The sequence below is a fragment of the Pteropus vampyrus genome, unplaced genomic scaffold, assembly GCF_000151845.1.
Source record: "Pteropus vampyrus isolate Shadow unplaced genomic scaffold, Pvam_2.0 Scaffold23, whole genome shotgun sequence".
NCBI classification, from domain to species: domain Eukaryota; kingdom Metazoa; phylum Chordata; class Mammalia; order Chiroptera; family Pteropodidae; genus Pteropus; species Pteropus vampyrus.
In genome coordinates, this window is record NW_011888804.1 from 87,840 (window position 1) to 104,170 (window position 16,331).

General features: G+C 41.8%; 1 protein-coding gene across 1 annotated transcript in view; it reads right to left on the reverse strand.

Moving 5' to 3' along the window:
- Positions 1–1,917: 1,917 nt before the first annotated feature.
- Positions 1,918–16,331, reverse strand: part of TCTN2 (tectonic family member 2) — a 27,189-nt gene continuing 12,775 nt past the window's right edge. The window contains exons 5-17 of the mRNA XM_023528140.1: positions 13,748–14,144; positions 13,149–13,275; positions 12,209–12,350; positions 11,151–11,216; positions 10,319–10,453; positions 10,028–10,105; positions 8,346–8,426; positions 7,644–7,755; positions 5,740–5,846; positions 4,306–4,462; positions 2,734–2,859; positions 2,317–2,405; positions 1,918–2,135 (exon numbers count right to left, since the gene is read on the reverse strand). Coding sequence (XP_023383908.1) covers positions 2,014–2,135; positions 2,317–2,405; positions 2,734–2,859; positions 4,306–4,462; positions 5,740–5,846; positions 7,644–7,755; positions 8,346–8,426; positions 10,028–10,105; positions 10,319–10,453; positions 11,151–11,216; positions 12,209–12,350; positions 13,149–13,275; positions 13,748–14,144 — 1,739 coding nt within the window. The 3' untranslated portion in view covers positions 1,918–2,013. The remainder of the gene's footprint in view (positions 2,136–2,316; positions 2,406–2,733; positions 2,860–4,305; positions 4,463–5,739; positions 5,847–7,643; positions 7,756–8,345; positions 8,427–10,027; positions 10,106–10,318; positions 10,454–11,150; positions 11,217–12,208; positions 12,351–13,148; positions 13,276–13,747; positions 14,145–16,331) is intronic.

The following is a 16,331-nucleotide window of genomic DNA, read 5'->3' on the forward strand; positions in this document are numbered from 1 at the left end:
CCCGCCCCCCGCCGCAGCCGGTTCCGGCCTCGGCCCCCGCGGCCAACCAATGGCTCCCCGAGTGGCGGTGGTCGCGGCCAGGTCAACCGGCTCCAACCCCGCGATGCAGGCGAGAACAGTCGCTCGCCCTCCCAGTTAGGGCCACGAAGTTCGCCGGACGAGACTACGTGCTTTTGGGATTTTCACTAAAGTAACAGGTCGTTGTGCCGCCTTCAAGATCAATTTTAGGGCGTTTCTGTCAACCCCGATCTCCTGCTCAGTTGCAGCCGATCCCCTTCCCATCCGCGGCTTCGGACAGCCACTCAGCGAATGTCTGTAGAAGTCCCTGTTCAGGACGTTTCCTTCGAGCGGAGCACACCGGTGACGCGTGGTGTCCACGGCCGGCTCCTGCCGCTTGCTCTCCTCTCGGGTCCTGCTCGGTGATTTCTAACACAAGATGAAAACCTACTTTAAATCCGCGAGCTTCTCCCACTGCGTTGCGAATAAAAGCCAAACTTCTGACCTTGGCCAGCACGAGCCCACGGCGTGTGGCCTCTGCTCTCATCTCCCACCGCCTGGCCGGGACCCCCTTTGCACCTGCCTTCTTTCCAGGGCGGTGTACTGGAACTTGCCGACCCCTCTCTCTCTCCCAGACCTTCTCAAAGCTGGTTCTCTCAGGTCTCGATTCAAATGTCCCCTCCTCTGAGGAGCTGTCCCTGACCTGTAGGGAAAGTAGCCCTCCCACGGTACCCACCACATCCCTGTTTCATTTTCTTCATACCGCAAACCTGTTTGAAATTATCTTGTCTGTGTTTATTGTCAGTTTCCTCCACCGAAAAGGGACGCTGCCTTGCTACCCCCAGGGCTCAGTGCTAGTAGCCACTCAATAAATGTTTGTTTCTCAAATGCAAATATGAATGTATAAACTTAGAAAACTTAAAACCATATAGTATGCCCCCCGAGTCCCATTCCACTGCCAAAGAGAGGTTTTCCCTTCTTAAGTACAAAAGTCATTCTGACAAGCCCACAAGATCATAATAAATCACCTGTCATTTAGAAAGTTTTAATTAATTTTCCAGAGCTAGTTACACTAACTTAGACTTTCCGAATCTCTGCAATTAATTAATCACTGGGTATTTCTTTTTCTTTGATAAAAGACAATTTGTACTCCTTCTAAAATCACTTTTCAAAATTAAGTCTATCAACAATGTACGAAGTCCATCTGAAACAATAACTAAATTTATCTGGCCCACGAAGAAAACTCAGATTTGCTCTGTGGTCACTCCCGGGCTGCATCATGCTGACTGTCCCCTTATAAGGGGCCACAAGAGAAATTTCAACACTCAACTAGGAAAAACTGTCCTTCATTGAAAACCAGCTTATTTTATGAACTGTATGATTCCTGTAGCTAATCACATTTGGTTTTTTGTAAACTGAAGACTAAATTAGGGGTGAATGCAAGGCGTTATGCATAAATTTTCATGGGCTTTCATTCACTCCTTTAACTTTCCTCTCTATAATATTTCCCCACCCCCCCAACCCAACCCCCCGAACCTCCCCCAACAATTCAATTTGGGCCCCTGGACTACATATATTTTTAAGGCTTTATGAATTTTTAATCCTTTCTTTGGAATAGGGGAAATTAATCCATCAATTCAACAGAAATATATAAAAAAATTGAAAAGATTGACACTCGAAAGTACAAATCACAAATCTGGACCAAACCTCCTAAGAATTTAGTAATCTGTGATAAAGCTTCTAATAACATTTATTCGCACACCTGACCCTCTCGTGCATTCTGCTCATTTGCATCCGGCAGTAAGAATGACCATTCTGCATTGCTTTGCATCAATGCAGAATGGTCATTCTTACTGCCGGATGCAAATGGATACATCTGGATAGCTACATATGTGAATTAAATTCACAGAGCACTTGATAAAAATTTCCTACAAAAATAAAGCTTTATTAAAATTTTAGAGAGTCATGCAGGAATACAATAAATCACAGAAGTAAAAATCCATGGTCTGTAAGAAGTCAGACGGTAGCTGAACTCCAAGCTTTGCAAACTCTGCCCCAGGGGTGACTGAGGAATACAGCTAATATGGGGAAGGACAGCAGCAGTAAGCCCTTGGCAGCACACTGAGAGTAAGGCTCCCCTGCAACACAATGAATCACGTCTTATTTCTCGACTTCCTCAGTAATTATTTATGCATAAATAAGCCAAAACATTAATAATGATCATTTTTAAGCGGGAACAAAATCAGTAAATTTTTTCTTTTAAAAACTCCTCTATCCATAACATGATGACAATCACTGGAGAAACCGGCTTCACCATACCGTGATAATACTGAGTCAACGGGTACAGAAGCTGTGGCCAACACACTTCGTTTCTGTTGCAGTCATACTCTGTGAAGTTGATCTGGAATCTATAAAACATTTTGGAAGATTATAAGAGCTACAACAAAGCATGCTTTTGATGAGAAGCATAAAAAGTTGATTAAAGAAAGAAACTTCTTATTTTCGAATGTATATATCTATATATATCTATATATCTATATATATCTATATATATATCTATATCTATATAGATATAGATATCCTACAGTTACAGTTAAACCCAGCTACAGTTAACAGCATTTTGCCAATCTTGTTTCATCTCCTATATATATCTAATAGATACATATATATAGATATATATATATATATGTTTTTCCTGCTTCTTAATAGTGTCAACTAGGTCAGCAACTGGATTACCTTGTCAGTGGACGGGGTAACTGTGCAGGTATTTTAATAAACTGGACGGACACACTGAGAGGGAAAAGGTCGGCCTTATCATCACAAGTAAGTCCACACTGGAACTGCCAGCTCACTGAGGAGAACCTGGGAGGAAGAGAGTGTGCAGGCAACGTACCCAGAATGCGTTACTGGTCTGCTAAGAGCGGCGAGCACCTGACATAGCAATGACATAAACCGCGATTCCCTTAAAGGAGTCTCAAATCTGCTAGTGCTTTACGCCCTCTTTCATTAAAAATCTTCAGATATACACAGAGGGAGATTGCTATAAGGACCCCCCTCATGGACTTGTCACCCAGCTACAGTTAACAGCATTTTGCCAATCTTGTTTCATCTCCTACCCGGTCCTCTCGTTTTCACACTGGTGCTTTTAAAGTTAATTTGTTTTGTGACTTGTCTCAAAATGATAATAAAAAATAACAATAACAGCTGACCATTTTAAAGAATTTTCTGTGTTCTAGGCACAGTGCTAAGGTACTTTGTATGTACACACCACATAATTCTCAAAACAGTGCTACAAGGTGTGTTTAGAGGTTAACATCTGTTATTTCTGCCTACCCAACATCCTTTCGTCTTTCCTCTGGTAATTGCACCCCAGTTTTCCCTTGGGGAACCAGCCCTCCTTGCTCTCAGTTGAGTGGACCAGCAGAGAGAAATGGAATCCAGGGGCGGGCCAGTTGCTCATCCCAGCCAATCAGAGCTGGCTACTGCTCTGGCCACAGTGATTGGTTCAGGAAGGAGCACATGCAGGAAATTGAACCAATAAAAGTCTGCCCCGATCATTTTTGAGAAAGCTAGGGAAAGGGCTGCCCTCTTTCCATTAGACTTTCTAACTGTATATAAGCCTGAAATTGCTGGAGTTCATCTTTGCCACCTCTTGAGGAGAAACTCCCCAAGGAAGCCCACTCAAAGGAAAGAGGAACCAAGATATGAAGGAAAGAGACCAATGGCCACATGGGACCATGAACTACCTGTATGTGGACTCTTCAGAACTTAAACCGAAAAACTTGCCTTTGGCTTAAGTTACTATAAAGTAGGACCCTATCACTTAACAACTGATAGAGGCCTGATACATAAAAGTTTTGTCACCGTTTATAGCTGAGGAAACTGCAGCTCAGAAGAAGTTAAGTAACTGTCAAGGTCACACAGCTCATAACTGGGAGAGCCATGATTTGAACCCACCTGTCTGCTGTCAAAATCTCTAACCACGGGGCAATATTCCCCAGTCACTATGTCAATTACACTCATGGATTCTGAAATATATTTAGCACTAAGCAGCTCTTATTCATCTCTGTAGCCCCTAAAACACCTTGTAGAATCCCTTACACACAGCTTTAGAGATACCTGTGAGAACAAGTTTCCATTATAATCATAGTTGATACATTTTCCATTTATACGTATATAATCATGTTGCCAATAGCTACAATTTGTAAATAAACCATCAGATTCTAAGTTCGCATTTCCTTATTCCTTGGAGTGCCCTCGACTTTACAGACTCTCTCAAAACTACGCTTTTCCAAGATGTGGTCAGACCTTGTCTCTGCGCCAAGTATCTCCTGCTGAGTGACCCCTTCCACTGCACCGGCATCCGCAGTGAGGATGCGGATGCTCAGCTGGGCGGGAACATCCAGGCAGATGCCATTTGCGCTGCTAACAGACGGGTCTGCACTTGTATCAGGAGCATCTGCACCTACAGAAATGTGAGGTTGTACACTTTGGAAAGAATAATTTAATAACAATTTTTCTACAAAGTCGTGATACCAAAAATAAATAAATAAAAGAGAAATATTATTAGATAGGAAGCACATTAATGAGGCTTTGCTCTCTAATTGACCCTAATTATTTGTCACCTCGTAACTACATTACCTCATATGTTTGAAATGTTTTCTAGCACGTGAAGTCGGTCATTGGAACTTTAAATTCCTTGACCCACAAATAAAAGCATAAATCCTGATTCCCTTCTCAAGGTCCTTGCTGAAATCCACCCAGGGTTTAACGGGATTGCCATATCATCGCAGTAAGTTGCCTCGAGAGCTATTTCACGCAGTCACTGTTATAACAGAAACTATAAGATAGTTCAAATCCATACTAACAACTTTAGTTGGCATGGAATAGTTAAAAAGCAATTTACTAATGTATTGCCAGAGCAGTAATACAAAAGGAAGAGAATTAAATTGAATGAGAAACTAATTTTCATTCATCTTGAAAAGTGGCATTCGGGGAAGAGACAGCAAGGTCAATTACAGGAGGTGGATGGCAAGTTCTAAGGCAACTCTGGGGAAGGGAGTGGGACTTCCTTGTTCCTTTCGGGATTTTAAAAGTGGGTGATACTGTTCCTTTACGACATCCAATTTCCTCGTCCTTGACACATGTGTTCAATACCACTTCTCTTCTGTCCATTAACCAGGATTGAGGGTGATTTTGACTGACACATGAATTTGACTTCTGTATGAAACAGAAGCTGACTGCTGCCACCTCGAAGGCAACAAAGTGTCATCTGCTGATTTCTTACCTAACCAACATGGGTTCTTTGTCTTGAAATCCCCCTCCTTTTCGCTTCTCAGGTGCTTTACTGGCCCCTTCCGTCCACCCTCGGTCGTTCTGCAGCCCACCAGCTGGTTAGATGGCAAAGCCCAGGGGCTAACAAGCCCCAGTCTGTGGGCTCTGTTTCCAAACGCGAACTCTGGGCCTCGTGAAGTGAGCACTTAGTCTTCCTTTAAAAAGACTGTTCGCTCGTAAAACCACTGCACAATTGGAACTTCACGTGTGTTTGCTCTTAAAAGTCATGTCTGATAAGAGGTAAAAGAATGTGAAGAGCCTCCTGCCTGGAGCGTTAACCTCTAAACAAACGTCAGTTGAGCCACAGCAAAGAAAGACACCCTGGCAGGTAGGGCTGTACGGCCACCGCAGGCACTACGCAGCCACAGCAACCAACTCCCACGTTTCACACAGGCAGCTTGGACTTACGTATTATTTCCAGCCAGCCATCACTAAGATCGTTGTAGTCGGAGTTGCCTCTCATTGCAACATGAGTTGCTTGTATTAATGAATTAAGTAGTTCAAAAGCCGTCTCCCTGAAAGAGAAGAAGACGCGTCTCAGCGCATGACTCGTGGTCTCAGCTCAAAACTCTTTTCAGAAAGTCTCTAGGTTATGCTCGCTCGGGGCCTAAATAAAAAACTGCCACAGGAGCCGGTGTGAAAAACTGCCTGGGAGTCTGACTTCTCTTAGATGGCCTTCCCGTGATGGACCTAAGCAGCAGGGGAGGATATGCAGAGTAATCTTTCACTCTGAACTTGCAATGTTAGTAACTTATGTTGGTATCATGTGGTTTACAGGCTCCGCTGAGTGTCACAAAATTTGGGAGGTTAGTAGATCACATATCAAGTTATTAGGATAAATCCATGGGCCAGAGTGATTCAAGAGTAAAAGAAACCTAAATATTTAGCTAGAATTTTGAGCCATAAAATGAAGTGAAGATTAAGAATTGGAACTTAGTATCCCTTCTTTCCACTAATATCACTGGAGGGTATAAATCTCACAACTACCCGGGGCCAGACTCTGATGGGACTCAGGCCTCACATCTTGTGATCAGGAGCCACTGCAGGTAACTTATTCCTACAGTTTTCTTACCTTCTCAGTGTCTCCCCCATATTTTCCCTCCTCCCCAATAAACTACGTCACTCAGGATGTGTTACAGATGAAATGGGTATAAAAATGCGTGCAATGAAAAGCACAATGGGATACCACTGCATACCTACCAGGATGGCTATTATCAAAAAGGTGGAAAATAACAAGGGTTGGTGAGGATGTGAAGAAATTGGAACTCTCTTACATAGTTGGTAGGAAGATAAAATCATGCAGCCACTATGGAAAACAATTTGCTGGTTCCTCAAAAAATTAAACGTTGAATTACTATATGTTTCAGCAATTCCACTCCTGGGTACATGCCCAAAAGAACTGAAAGCAGATGTGCAAACAAAAACTAGTACATGAATGCTTGCAGCAGCACCATTCACAAACGCCAAGAGGTGGAAGCAACTCAAATGTTCGTCAATAGGTGATGGATAAACGGAAAGTGGTCCATCCATACAATGGGATATTAGTCAAACTTAAAAAGGAGTGAAGCACTGACACACACTACAATGCGGATGAACCTCAGAAACATTATTCTAAGCAAAAGAAGCTAGGCACAAAGGACAGGTATTGTACGATTCCGTTTATACAAAATACTCAGAGACAGAACACAGACTGGCTGTTCCCAGAGGTTCGGGGAGGGAGGAATGGGGGTGATGGTGAAGCGTATGGGTTTCTTTTCACAGAGATGAAGTTGCTCTGGAACTAAACAGAGGTGGTGACTATTAAACGCCACTGAACTGTTCATTTTTAAATGATTATGTTATGTGAATTCAACCTCAATTAAAAAAAAAGAAAGAATGTATATGCATATCCACAAATACACTTCCCAAATGCCACCCAATTGAATGGAAAGTTCCTTATACACCCAGTAACAGGGCTTAACTATTCTTTAAATGTGACTCATGCCAATTACGCCTGGCTCTGGCCCTTTTCACAGTTCTGGCAGTGCTGAGTTCCAATGACCTGAACACACTTCAGCAGAGACATGTGAGTGAACACAGATGAAATGGGTCTAGTCCTAAGAGAGAAGTCTATTTTCCCTTACACTGATATTTGCATTGACTCTAAATTATATTGGAAGTTTGCGTTTATTCTTTATACACTATTGCTTTTACGTAAGTCTTTTATTCGGACTCCAAGTTTTCAAATTCACATTGTCATTAGTACTCACTCAGTGAATTAACTTTAAGCAAACCACTCAAAATGCAACTAAGGTCATCAATAAAACACTTACCTGAGCTGAGAACAGTTTTCATTAATCGCAACGTCTAAAAGGCATCCAGAAAGTGTATTTTCTCCAAATAAAACGGGTTTGAAAGTTGCTGATGTACACAAACCCTTTCCAACTGTAAAATAAAGAGATTATCCTCTTACTATTTTTGCTAAATAAAAGTAAAGATGAACGTCAAAGTTTTCTTTGAAAAACTGAGAGAAAACAATAGGTAGAAATAAAGTTTCCATTTTCCAGAACTGAGGTCACCGGTACCCTAATCCTTTCCAACTGAACAAAGGCGCCTTTCTGCACCAGAAAACCGGGGATCAAAGGTCTGTTTTGAACGTGAAATTGAATGCCTTCTGGCAGACGTGGGTGACCACCGCTGATGCAAAGAGTCTCCATAGTTTGGAGCAAAGCTATTCTCAAGTCTCCAATTAGCATCATCTTGGGCTACAAGCAACAAAAACAAGGGACCCTAGAGCCAACCCCATATTTAAATCTCTCTTACTAATAACCAGCACTTTAGGTGCAAATCATGTAACATATTTTACGATAGAAAAAAGAAAAGCAAGCAAGCTGTAGAGGATGAAAAACAACCCCTACTCAGCTGAATAAACCAAATGAACTTTAAAGTAATTGACCACTCGATTAGATTCAAAACCCAGTAATATCTCCAATTCCAGTTTACCGAAGAGCTGGCCGCATTACCAAAGCAGTTACCTGACTGCCAGAGGTGCAAAGTCGTAACATTGCTCGCCCCGTCGGTGTTTAAGGCCCGAACAGGCCTGCCAACTTGGTAACCTAGACAAGCACAAGGAATGAGAGTTAGCATCTTTCCTCCCAAAGTTAATCCAACAGAGCGGGCACTAGCTCATCAAATAAGAGAAAGGAAGTATTCACAGGGAAAAGAAATACACAGGCAGAGCTTTCTCAAAATAGCCTTGAGAGAAGGGTACCTCCTTCATTCCTTTTGTTTTGTTTGTGATTTTTAAATTTTAAAGATAGAATCCGAAAAGTAAAAAGCAGGTAAGAGTCCACCTTGGATCTCTCACACTGGAGAACAAGACACTGAGCAGGCCAGTTCATGAATACTTGCTGAGTGACTGGTATCGAGTTCATCACAGGAGCTTGAAAAGAAAACTCAAACCAAAGTAACCTTTCAATGCAACCATTTTCTAGTAAATCAATTCGACCTCAAGGTCTGTTTCAGGTCCTACTCCTCATCCATCTCTTAGTAATCCAACTTATTGTTTCCAACTTTTATTATGAAAATGTTCACATGTGTGGAAAATTGTAAGTAATACCATGAACACCAATAGAGCCACCACCTAAAATCAACAACTGTTAATATTTAGCCATATTTGTCTTATCTATATTATATAACATACACTTCTCTAGAGAGAGAGAGAGACATTTTGGGGGGAGGGGCAGGACCATTTGAAAATAAGTTGTAGACACCATGATGACGACCATGACATTTCACCTTTAAAAGCTCCAGCGGGTGGCAATATATTTGCACATAAATACAAAAAGCAGGACAGGGCCTGGAGCTCACAGTCCCCACAAGGGCTCTCCCCGGGGCCCAGGTTAGGAACCCATCCTCTGCAGCTTATTCTTTATCAATAAGTGAGTTCTGTCACCCAGCCCATCATCAGTTTCACAGGTGAAAACACACTGACACCTGAGAAATTACCAGCTAGTTAGTAGCAGAGCTAAGAATCGATGTTGGGTCTTTCTATTTGGAGTACGTATGATGATATGTACTGTATGGCCAATCACCAGCTAGTTAGTAGTAGAGCTAAGAATCGATGTTGGGTCTTTCTATTTGGAGTATGTATGATGATATGTACTATACAGATACCAACTTATATTTCTCAAATTGCATTTGCAAATGAAGTGTTTCAGTAGATCTACTGAATTTAATAATAAGCTATTAAATACTATATGACTTTCAAGGACTGAGAGCTATATTTTTGCAAAATCAAAAATTCTGTTGTCACCTACCATGTATTTATTTCTTCTGTAATCAATGAAACTGAAGATACCTTCCCCTTATATAACATCAACTCATTAAATAAATTATTTTATCTTGAAAAAAAAAAAAAGCTAGTTTTACCAACACTTTAAATACATTATCTCTTTTTCAAAAGACCAGGAGCTAAAGAGAAAGAATGGTTTGCATTCACAGCAACTTGTTATTATCTATGACGATTTATGTAAAAAAAAAAAAAAAAAAAATCGAGTTGTTATCAGAAAAAGAATAGAGTGTCACAAAAGAGAAATAAAGGGAAAGGTCTGAGTCACAAACTAAAATTGGAGAGTTACTTACAATCACCGTTACGGGGAGGACAGCTGCACTAAACTATGTCTGTACGATCAGTGACTGACAGGTACTGGCTTACCTGGATTTCCAGATGTTTTCTTTTCATTACCACTGTTATAGCTTAAAAATTTGACTGTAAATCTCTGTGTCATGATTCCTAGAAATAAAGAAATTATTCCTCAGTGTTATTTTCTTTACCTTATAATCGAATTTTGATGTGCAAAAAAAAAAAAAATGCTGTTTTTATTAAGTCACAAATACAAATAAGAAGCAAGTCTGACTTAGTTTGATGTGTTATAATTATGAGGATCTTGAGGAAAGAAAAAAAGGATCTTAAACTGAAAGCAGTCTGGTTGCCATCAACGGTTACCTTTCTGGTGGGCGTTAATTTCTGCCCTAATAATTTTGACATTTATTTCACTGATTGTATTATTATTCCATCTGAAAATATAATGTTCTTCCACAGTCACGTTTCTGGGGGCTGATCCATCAGTTAAAAGTATTTCTGCAAATAAAAGAATATTTTCATAAATTAAAGACTCGTTTTGGGCTCAGGTCCATCGTCGGCCCACCAAGTCTGCGTTAGCCACCCCCACTAAATCAGCACAACGTCCTGCGTGAGGTCTGTCCCCTCCCTTTGATTTCTGTAGCCCCAGTCCCCGGCTCACGGGTTGATACGGAGGCCTGCTGTCTACTTCACTACTATACTGTAGCCACTCTACTCATATCTGATGAAGTAATGAAATTTGAGAATTATAATGCATTGAAGAGAAACACAGATAGTGTCCTTCATTCAAAACAAAAGTCCTGGTAATATCAGCCAAACTGCATGACTTATTTGGCTGCATCATACCTGCAAAGTTTAATTATCAAAAAGAAAGACAGAGAGAAGCAAAAAGAAGTCTTAAAGAATTCCTTAACTTTCTGAAAGACATTGAATAAAAGGTTAGCAGACCTTGAGAACTAGAAAGGGTCCTGGAGCCCACATGACCCAGGACTGTGAAGGATGCGGCTCAAGGTCACCTAGACTACGCCGCCACGGGAAGACGGAACAGGAACAAACAAAATGCTAATGGGGTATCTTTCTAACTGTTGTGCTCTAACTCAATTTTTAATAGAAATGTATTTTACTCTAGAACTATATACTGCTTATAAGAAATGACATCTATGTTTCTATGGAAATGATATAAACATTAAAATACCTGCACTGGTGATGAATTTGTCCAGGTCAGTGGCTTCCTCGTAGGTTACTTTTGGTGTAATGATGCCTGAAAAGAGACACAGAGTAACTTCCACAGGACGACGGGGCCTCACACGATCACATGTACTCACAAATGAAAGCTGACCGAGCAAACGTGGTAACTGCGCTGCTCCGTGTGCCGACTGCAAAACTCTCCCCCGCTCTCCAAACACCATCAAAGCTGAACCCCACCACTCTTGGCATCTAATGACAATTGGGGAGGAGGATCCAAAAGCCAGTGGGGACGACCTGGAGACTCTCTCTCTAACTCTCTCTCCAGTCATAAAGCACACACATGCACTGCTGGTGGGGACGCGAAACTGTGCGGTCACTTTAGGAAATAGTTCAGTGCTTCGTCAAAGAGGCAACGTAGCACGTGACTCAGCAGTTAGGCACACATCCGACAGAAAGGAAAACACACGTGCACACAGACACTGTATGCGAGTGACCACGGCAGCACTGTCACAGCAGCCAAAAGCCGGGAACAACCATCCATCAAGGGATGAATGGACAACAACATGCGGTCTCGTCACACAATGGATTAATCTCAGAACGTGATGCTGAGTGAAAGAAGTCGGACGCAAAAGGCCACACTCATACAATCTTATTTCTGTGAAACGTTCAGAACGGGCAAACCCCCAGAGACAGAAGGCAGATGAGTGGCTGCCAGGGGTCAGGACGAGGGGAACAAGGGAAGTGATTGCTTAATGGGGACGGGGCCTCCTTTTGGGGGGACGAGGTAACGGCTGCACAACCTTGTGCATGTACAAAATGCCCATGAACTCTACACTTTAAAAGGGTTAATTTTGTTCTGTGAATTTTATCTCAGTTTATAAAAAGGAATTAATATGCAATATGCATCTCAAGCAACCGAATTTCTTCCGAGGAGAATACCTTCCTCAATCAGTGGTTAAAACATGGCTGTCAGTTGGTCCTGCGGAAGTGATCTGTATCCCCATGAGAGCATAGCTTACCTAAATGACTGGGTCTGTGTTCTTTCTTCAAGCCCAGGTAACATACCTCCCATTATGCCAGTCTTTATCCTCAAATTGGTAATACCATCTTGTTCTTGGTAGACTTTCAAATCCGTGATGCACCGAACATCGAAATTCTGAAGGAATGCCACCGGGGCACTCTGCATACACTGCCCAGCCAGGGACACCTGAGGGTGAGGGAGACCCCAACAGATTGATGATCTCGTCACAGGTTGGCGTCCCATAGACGGGTGCTTTCTGCAGCCTGCTCTATCGCTGGGGGAGCCTCAGCAACGGCTAGTCCATTGACTAGCCGACCAGCAAAATATAGAGTTAATTTGTAAATCAAAGTCTAGAAGCCACAGGTTAAGGAATCACAGTGAGTATTATTATTTCATGAAAACAAAGAAAATTCCCTGCCCAGCGCCACTTACTTTGAATAAACATGATTATGTTCAACTTCATTTTCTCTCTCTCATGACAACCAGATTTTTGTTAAAACCACAAAAATGAATTCACAGGAATAGTAAAGTGAAACGATTTTTAGACTGCCATGTTTGTTCTAACAAATATTTTTTTTTCCTTAGAATTTTAAACTTTAAAAAAGAAAGATCACGTAAAACTATAGCCTTAAAATATTTTTTTAAATTCTGGAATATTATATCAAATTAAATATTTATAGCTGACTAGAAATCGGCTATTAAAACTAACAGAAGTGAGGAATAATATTTACTTCAATGGAAATTCATAGAATATCTTCTGGTTTTATTCAAAAAGTTCACTCTTAGATTTAGCAAACAGTGATTAATTTCAGAGTGACTATTAAAAAAATCCAGGGACCATAAATAGTTGAGAGTGCCTGGCAAGTCCATAGGGAAAAAAAAAAAAATGTTAACTCCGTGTGAGATTTTTAAGAGCAATATGAGTTAACAGTAAGATGGGGAAAATAAAAAAAGGCTCCAGCATATCAAAATAGAAATTATTACCTGCGGAATAGTAAAATATGTCTTATTTACAGTCATAACTGGATCTCCTTGTTTGTAACCAAAGTCTGAAAAGTCTTTTGGCTCAGTGTGCAAATACATTTCAAAGGAAGCGTGTTGTCTCGAGGAACTGTAATAAGAAAGATTATCGCTAATACTTTCGCTATTATCTGCTAAAAACAACTGTTCGTTTAAATTTTTTCTTTACTTTTTTAATTACAAAAATAATACTTGTACTGAACGTCACTGAATCGTATACTTTAAAGTGGTTAATGGTTAATTTTACATTACACAAATTTTTACTTCAATAATAATAACATTGTAAAGTTTCAACAACACAGAAAGGTGAGACACAGCTCAGGGCCCCCAAGAGCCCACCACCCTTTGCCCTGACCAGAGTCACTATTAACTGTTTTCTGTATCGATCCATTTATTTCCTTCCAGATACTTAGCACAAAACCAGCTCAGCACCCAAAAGCCGGACTTGAACCTAGACTTGGGCGCGTGAGCACAGAGCGTCCGGGGAGGCCCTGAGAAGATGCAACTCGCCGTCGGGGGCGGGGAGGCGCTGCCGTCTCCCAGGCAGCGGCTGGCACACTCACAGTGCGCCGTGGTAGAAGTGGCCGAGGAAGGGCGAGTTGGCGAGGGGAGACTGCACGCACAGGAACGGGAACCAGGCCGGGACTCGGCGCGCCTTCCGCACGGAGCAGAGCTGGTCGAAAGGAGGGTTCACGTCTCCCCCAAAGACGCCGGTGAAGCAGGACTCCCTGAAGAGCTCTCTTAAATCCGAGGAGCATTCCTGGAAAGAGCATGGGGAGGAGCGCGGAGATGACCAAGGCTGCCGCTGACCGCCGCCAGCTCCCCTGGCAAGCCGGCTGACAGCGAATGCTTTGAGGCCACAGGGCACCGTGCAGGAAGCAAGAAGCAAGAAGCAAACACACACGCCTGCTCGGCCCAAAGGGCTCGGTGCCACCGGAAAGCAAATCGCGCCAGACTTGCCTTAGTCAATTCCCCACGAGCCTCCCAGTCAGGAACTTCGAACGTTCAAGGGAACAGCTCTACTGGGGACATAAGATGTGCCCACAAAAAAAGTATGCAGAGAAGAAAAGATAATGCGGAATAGACCCCCGACGGGGAATGAAACGGAGTAAACGTCCCAGATTAACTGTCATCCGCATTCCAGTCCCAGCCCTGAGAAACCGAAGGACACTGAGAGTTAGGACAACAGTCCATGTCCCCCATGGAACCCTTAAGGCCCTCACTGTATTACAACAGGATGTGATTAATGTCACCACGACTGATGTCACCTTATTCACGCATTCACTGATTCACCTATATTCTTCCTTGTTTCACAAACGATTGAATTAAAAAGTTAGATATAGCCTGAATCCTTTGTTTATTAAAGGCAGAAAAGAAAATGATTGATTTTTTTAAATAAGAGAAATTCAAATTAAAAATCGAGCGTGTATGAAGTGGCAAGGTGCAGTTATGTGAAGTCACTGATCCAGAATACGGATCGGTGCCGGTGGCTGGTGCTGCGTGTGTATACGCACCGTGCATTACAAACACGAGAGGAAGTGAAACGGGGCACAGTAACGCAGTCTGGAAGAAAGGGGAAGAGAATGCCATTTTGACATTGCTATTGGCATCTAAACAGATTTAGAATGTTTTCTTTTTTAATTAAATATAATTGTTACTGTAAGTACAATTGTTAGTATAAGAATGACAACATAAATGAAGACCCTAACCTTTCCTTTCCCGTTTAGTAAAGCCCACCATGACATAATTGTACTCATCCAAAAGTGGGAGTGACTCGGGTCCCAGTAAAGGAGCCTCTTGTGCATCTCTCGTTCCTCTTAAATCTAAAATAAGGATTAAAAATGTGTATTTGACCTGGCATTAAGCAACAGTTTCTTAGATATGACACCAAAAGCACAAGCAACAAAAGAAAAAAATGATAAACTGAACTTCATCAAATTCAAAAACTTGTGTGCTTCAAAGGACACCAACAAGAAAGTATACAACCTATACAATAGAAGGTTTTGCGAATCATACATCTGATAAGTATCCAGAATTTACAACGAACTCCTATAATTTAACAACAAAAAGACAACCCAATTAAAAAATGGGCAAAGGGTCTAAATAGACACTTCTTCAAAGAAGATATAAACATGGCCAATAAGCACATGAAAAGATGTTCGACATCATTTGCCACTAGAAACATACAAATCAAAATCACAATGAAAGACCACTTCACACCCACCAGGATGGCTATATTCAAAAAGATTATCATAAGGACCGTTGGTGGGGATGTAGAACATCGCAACCCTCATCATTGCTGATGAGAATGTAAAATGGTGCGGCCACTTTGGAACAGTTCCTCAAAAGGTTAAAAACACTCACTGTGTGACAGAACATTCCACCCCTAGTAATACATCCAAAAGAAAGGGAAACACACATCCCGTACAAAAATCTGTACACAGTGTTCTCAGCAGCACAGTTCACAATGGCCAAAAGGTGAAAACAACACAAATGTCCATCTACTGGTAAAGGGGTAAGTAATATGGGGTCCACCCGTACAACGAAATATTGTCCAGCCACAACAAGGAACGAAGCACTGACATGCACTGCAAGACGGATGACCCTTGACAATGTGACGCTGGGTGAGAGAAGCCAGACACAAAAGGCCACGGAGCACAGGACTCCATGTGGATGCAACGTGCAGAAGAGGTAAATCCGCAGAGACAGGGCGGAGGGTAACAGTGGCCTGGGGGAGGGGGAACGGGAGTGGCTGCCCATGGGCACAGGGTTTCTTTTGGGGGGTGATAGAAATGTTTTAAAATTAGATCGTCATGGTGGTGGTACAACTCTATAATTTCTTCTAAAAAAAAATTGCTGAAAAAATGTATTTTCTTTCCTTTTTGTGTTTTCTTTTTCCTTTTCATGTTTTCTTAAAGGCTTCTAAATAAGATAGTAAAATCACCCTCTCTGTCTAATCATCACAATCATGACTTCATCCAAAGAGATACATTTTTTTCCTTCCATAAACTCTACTGAAAGTACTAAATAAGAAAATACTCATTTTGAAAACAATTTGCAACATGAAATGAGTCTCAGTTTGGGAAGACCACCCATTAAAAATCTGTTAATGGAGAATCTCTGGTGCCCTTCGCAGGCTACCAGGTA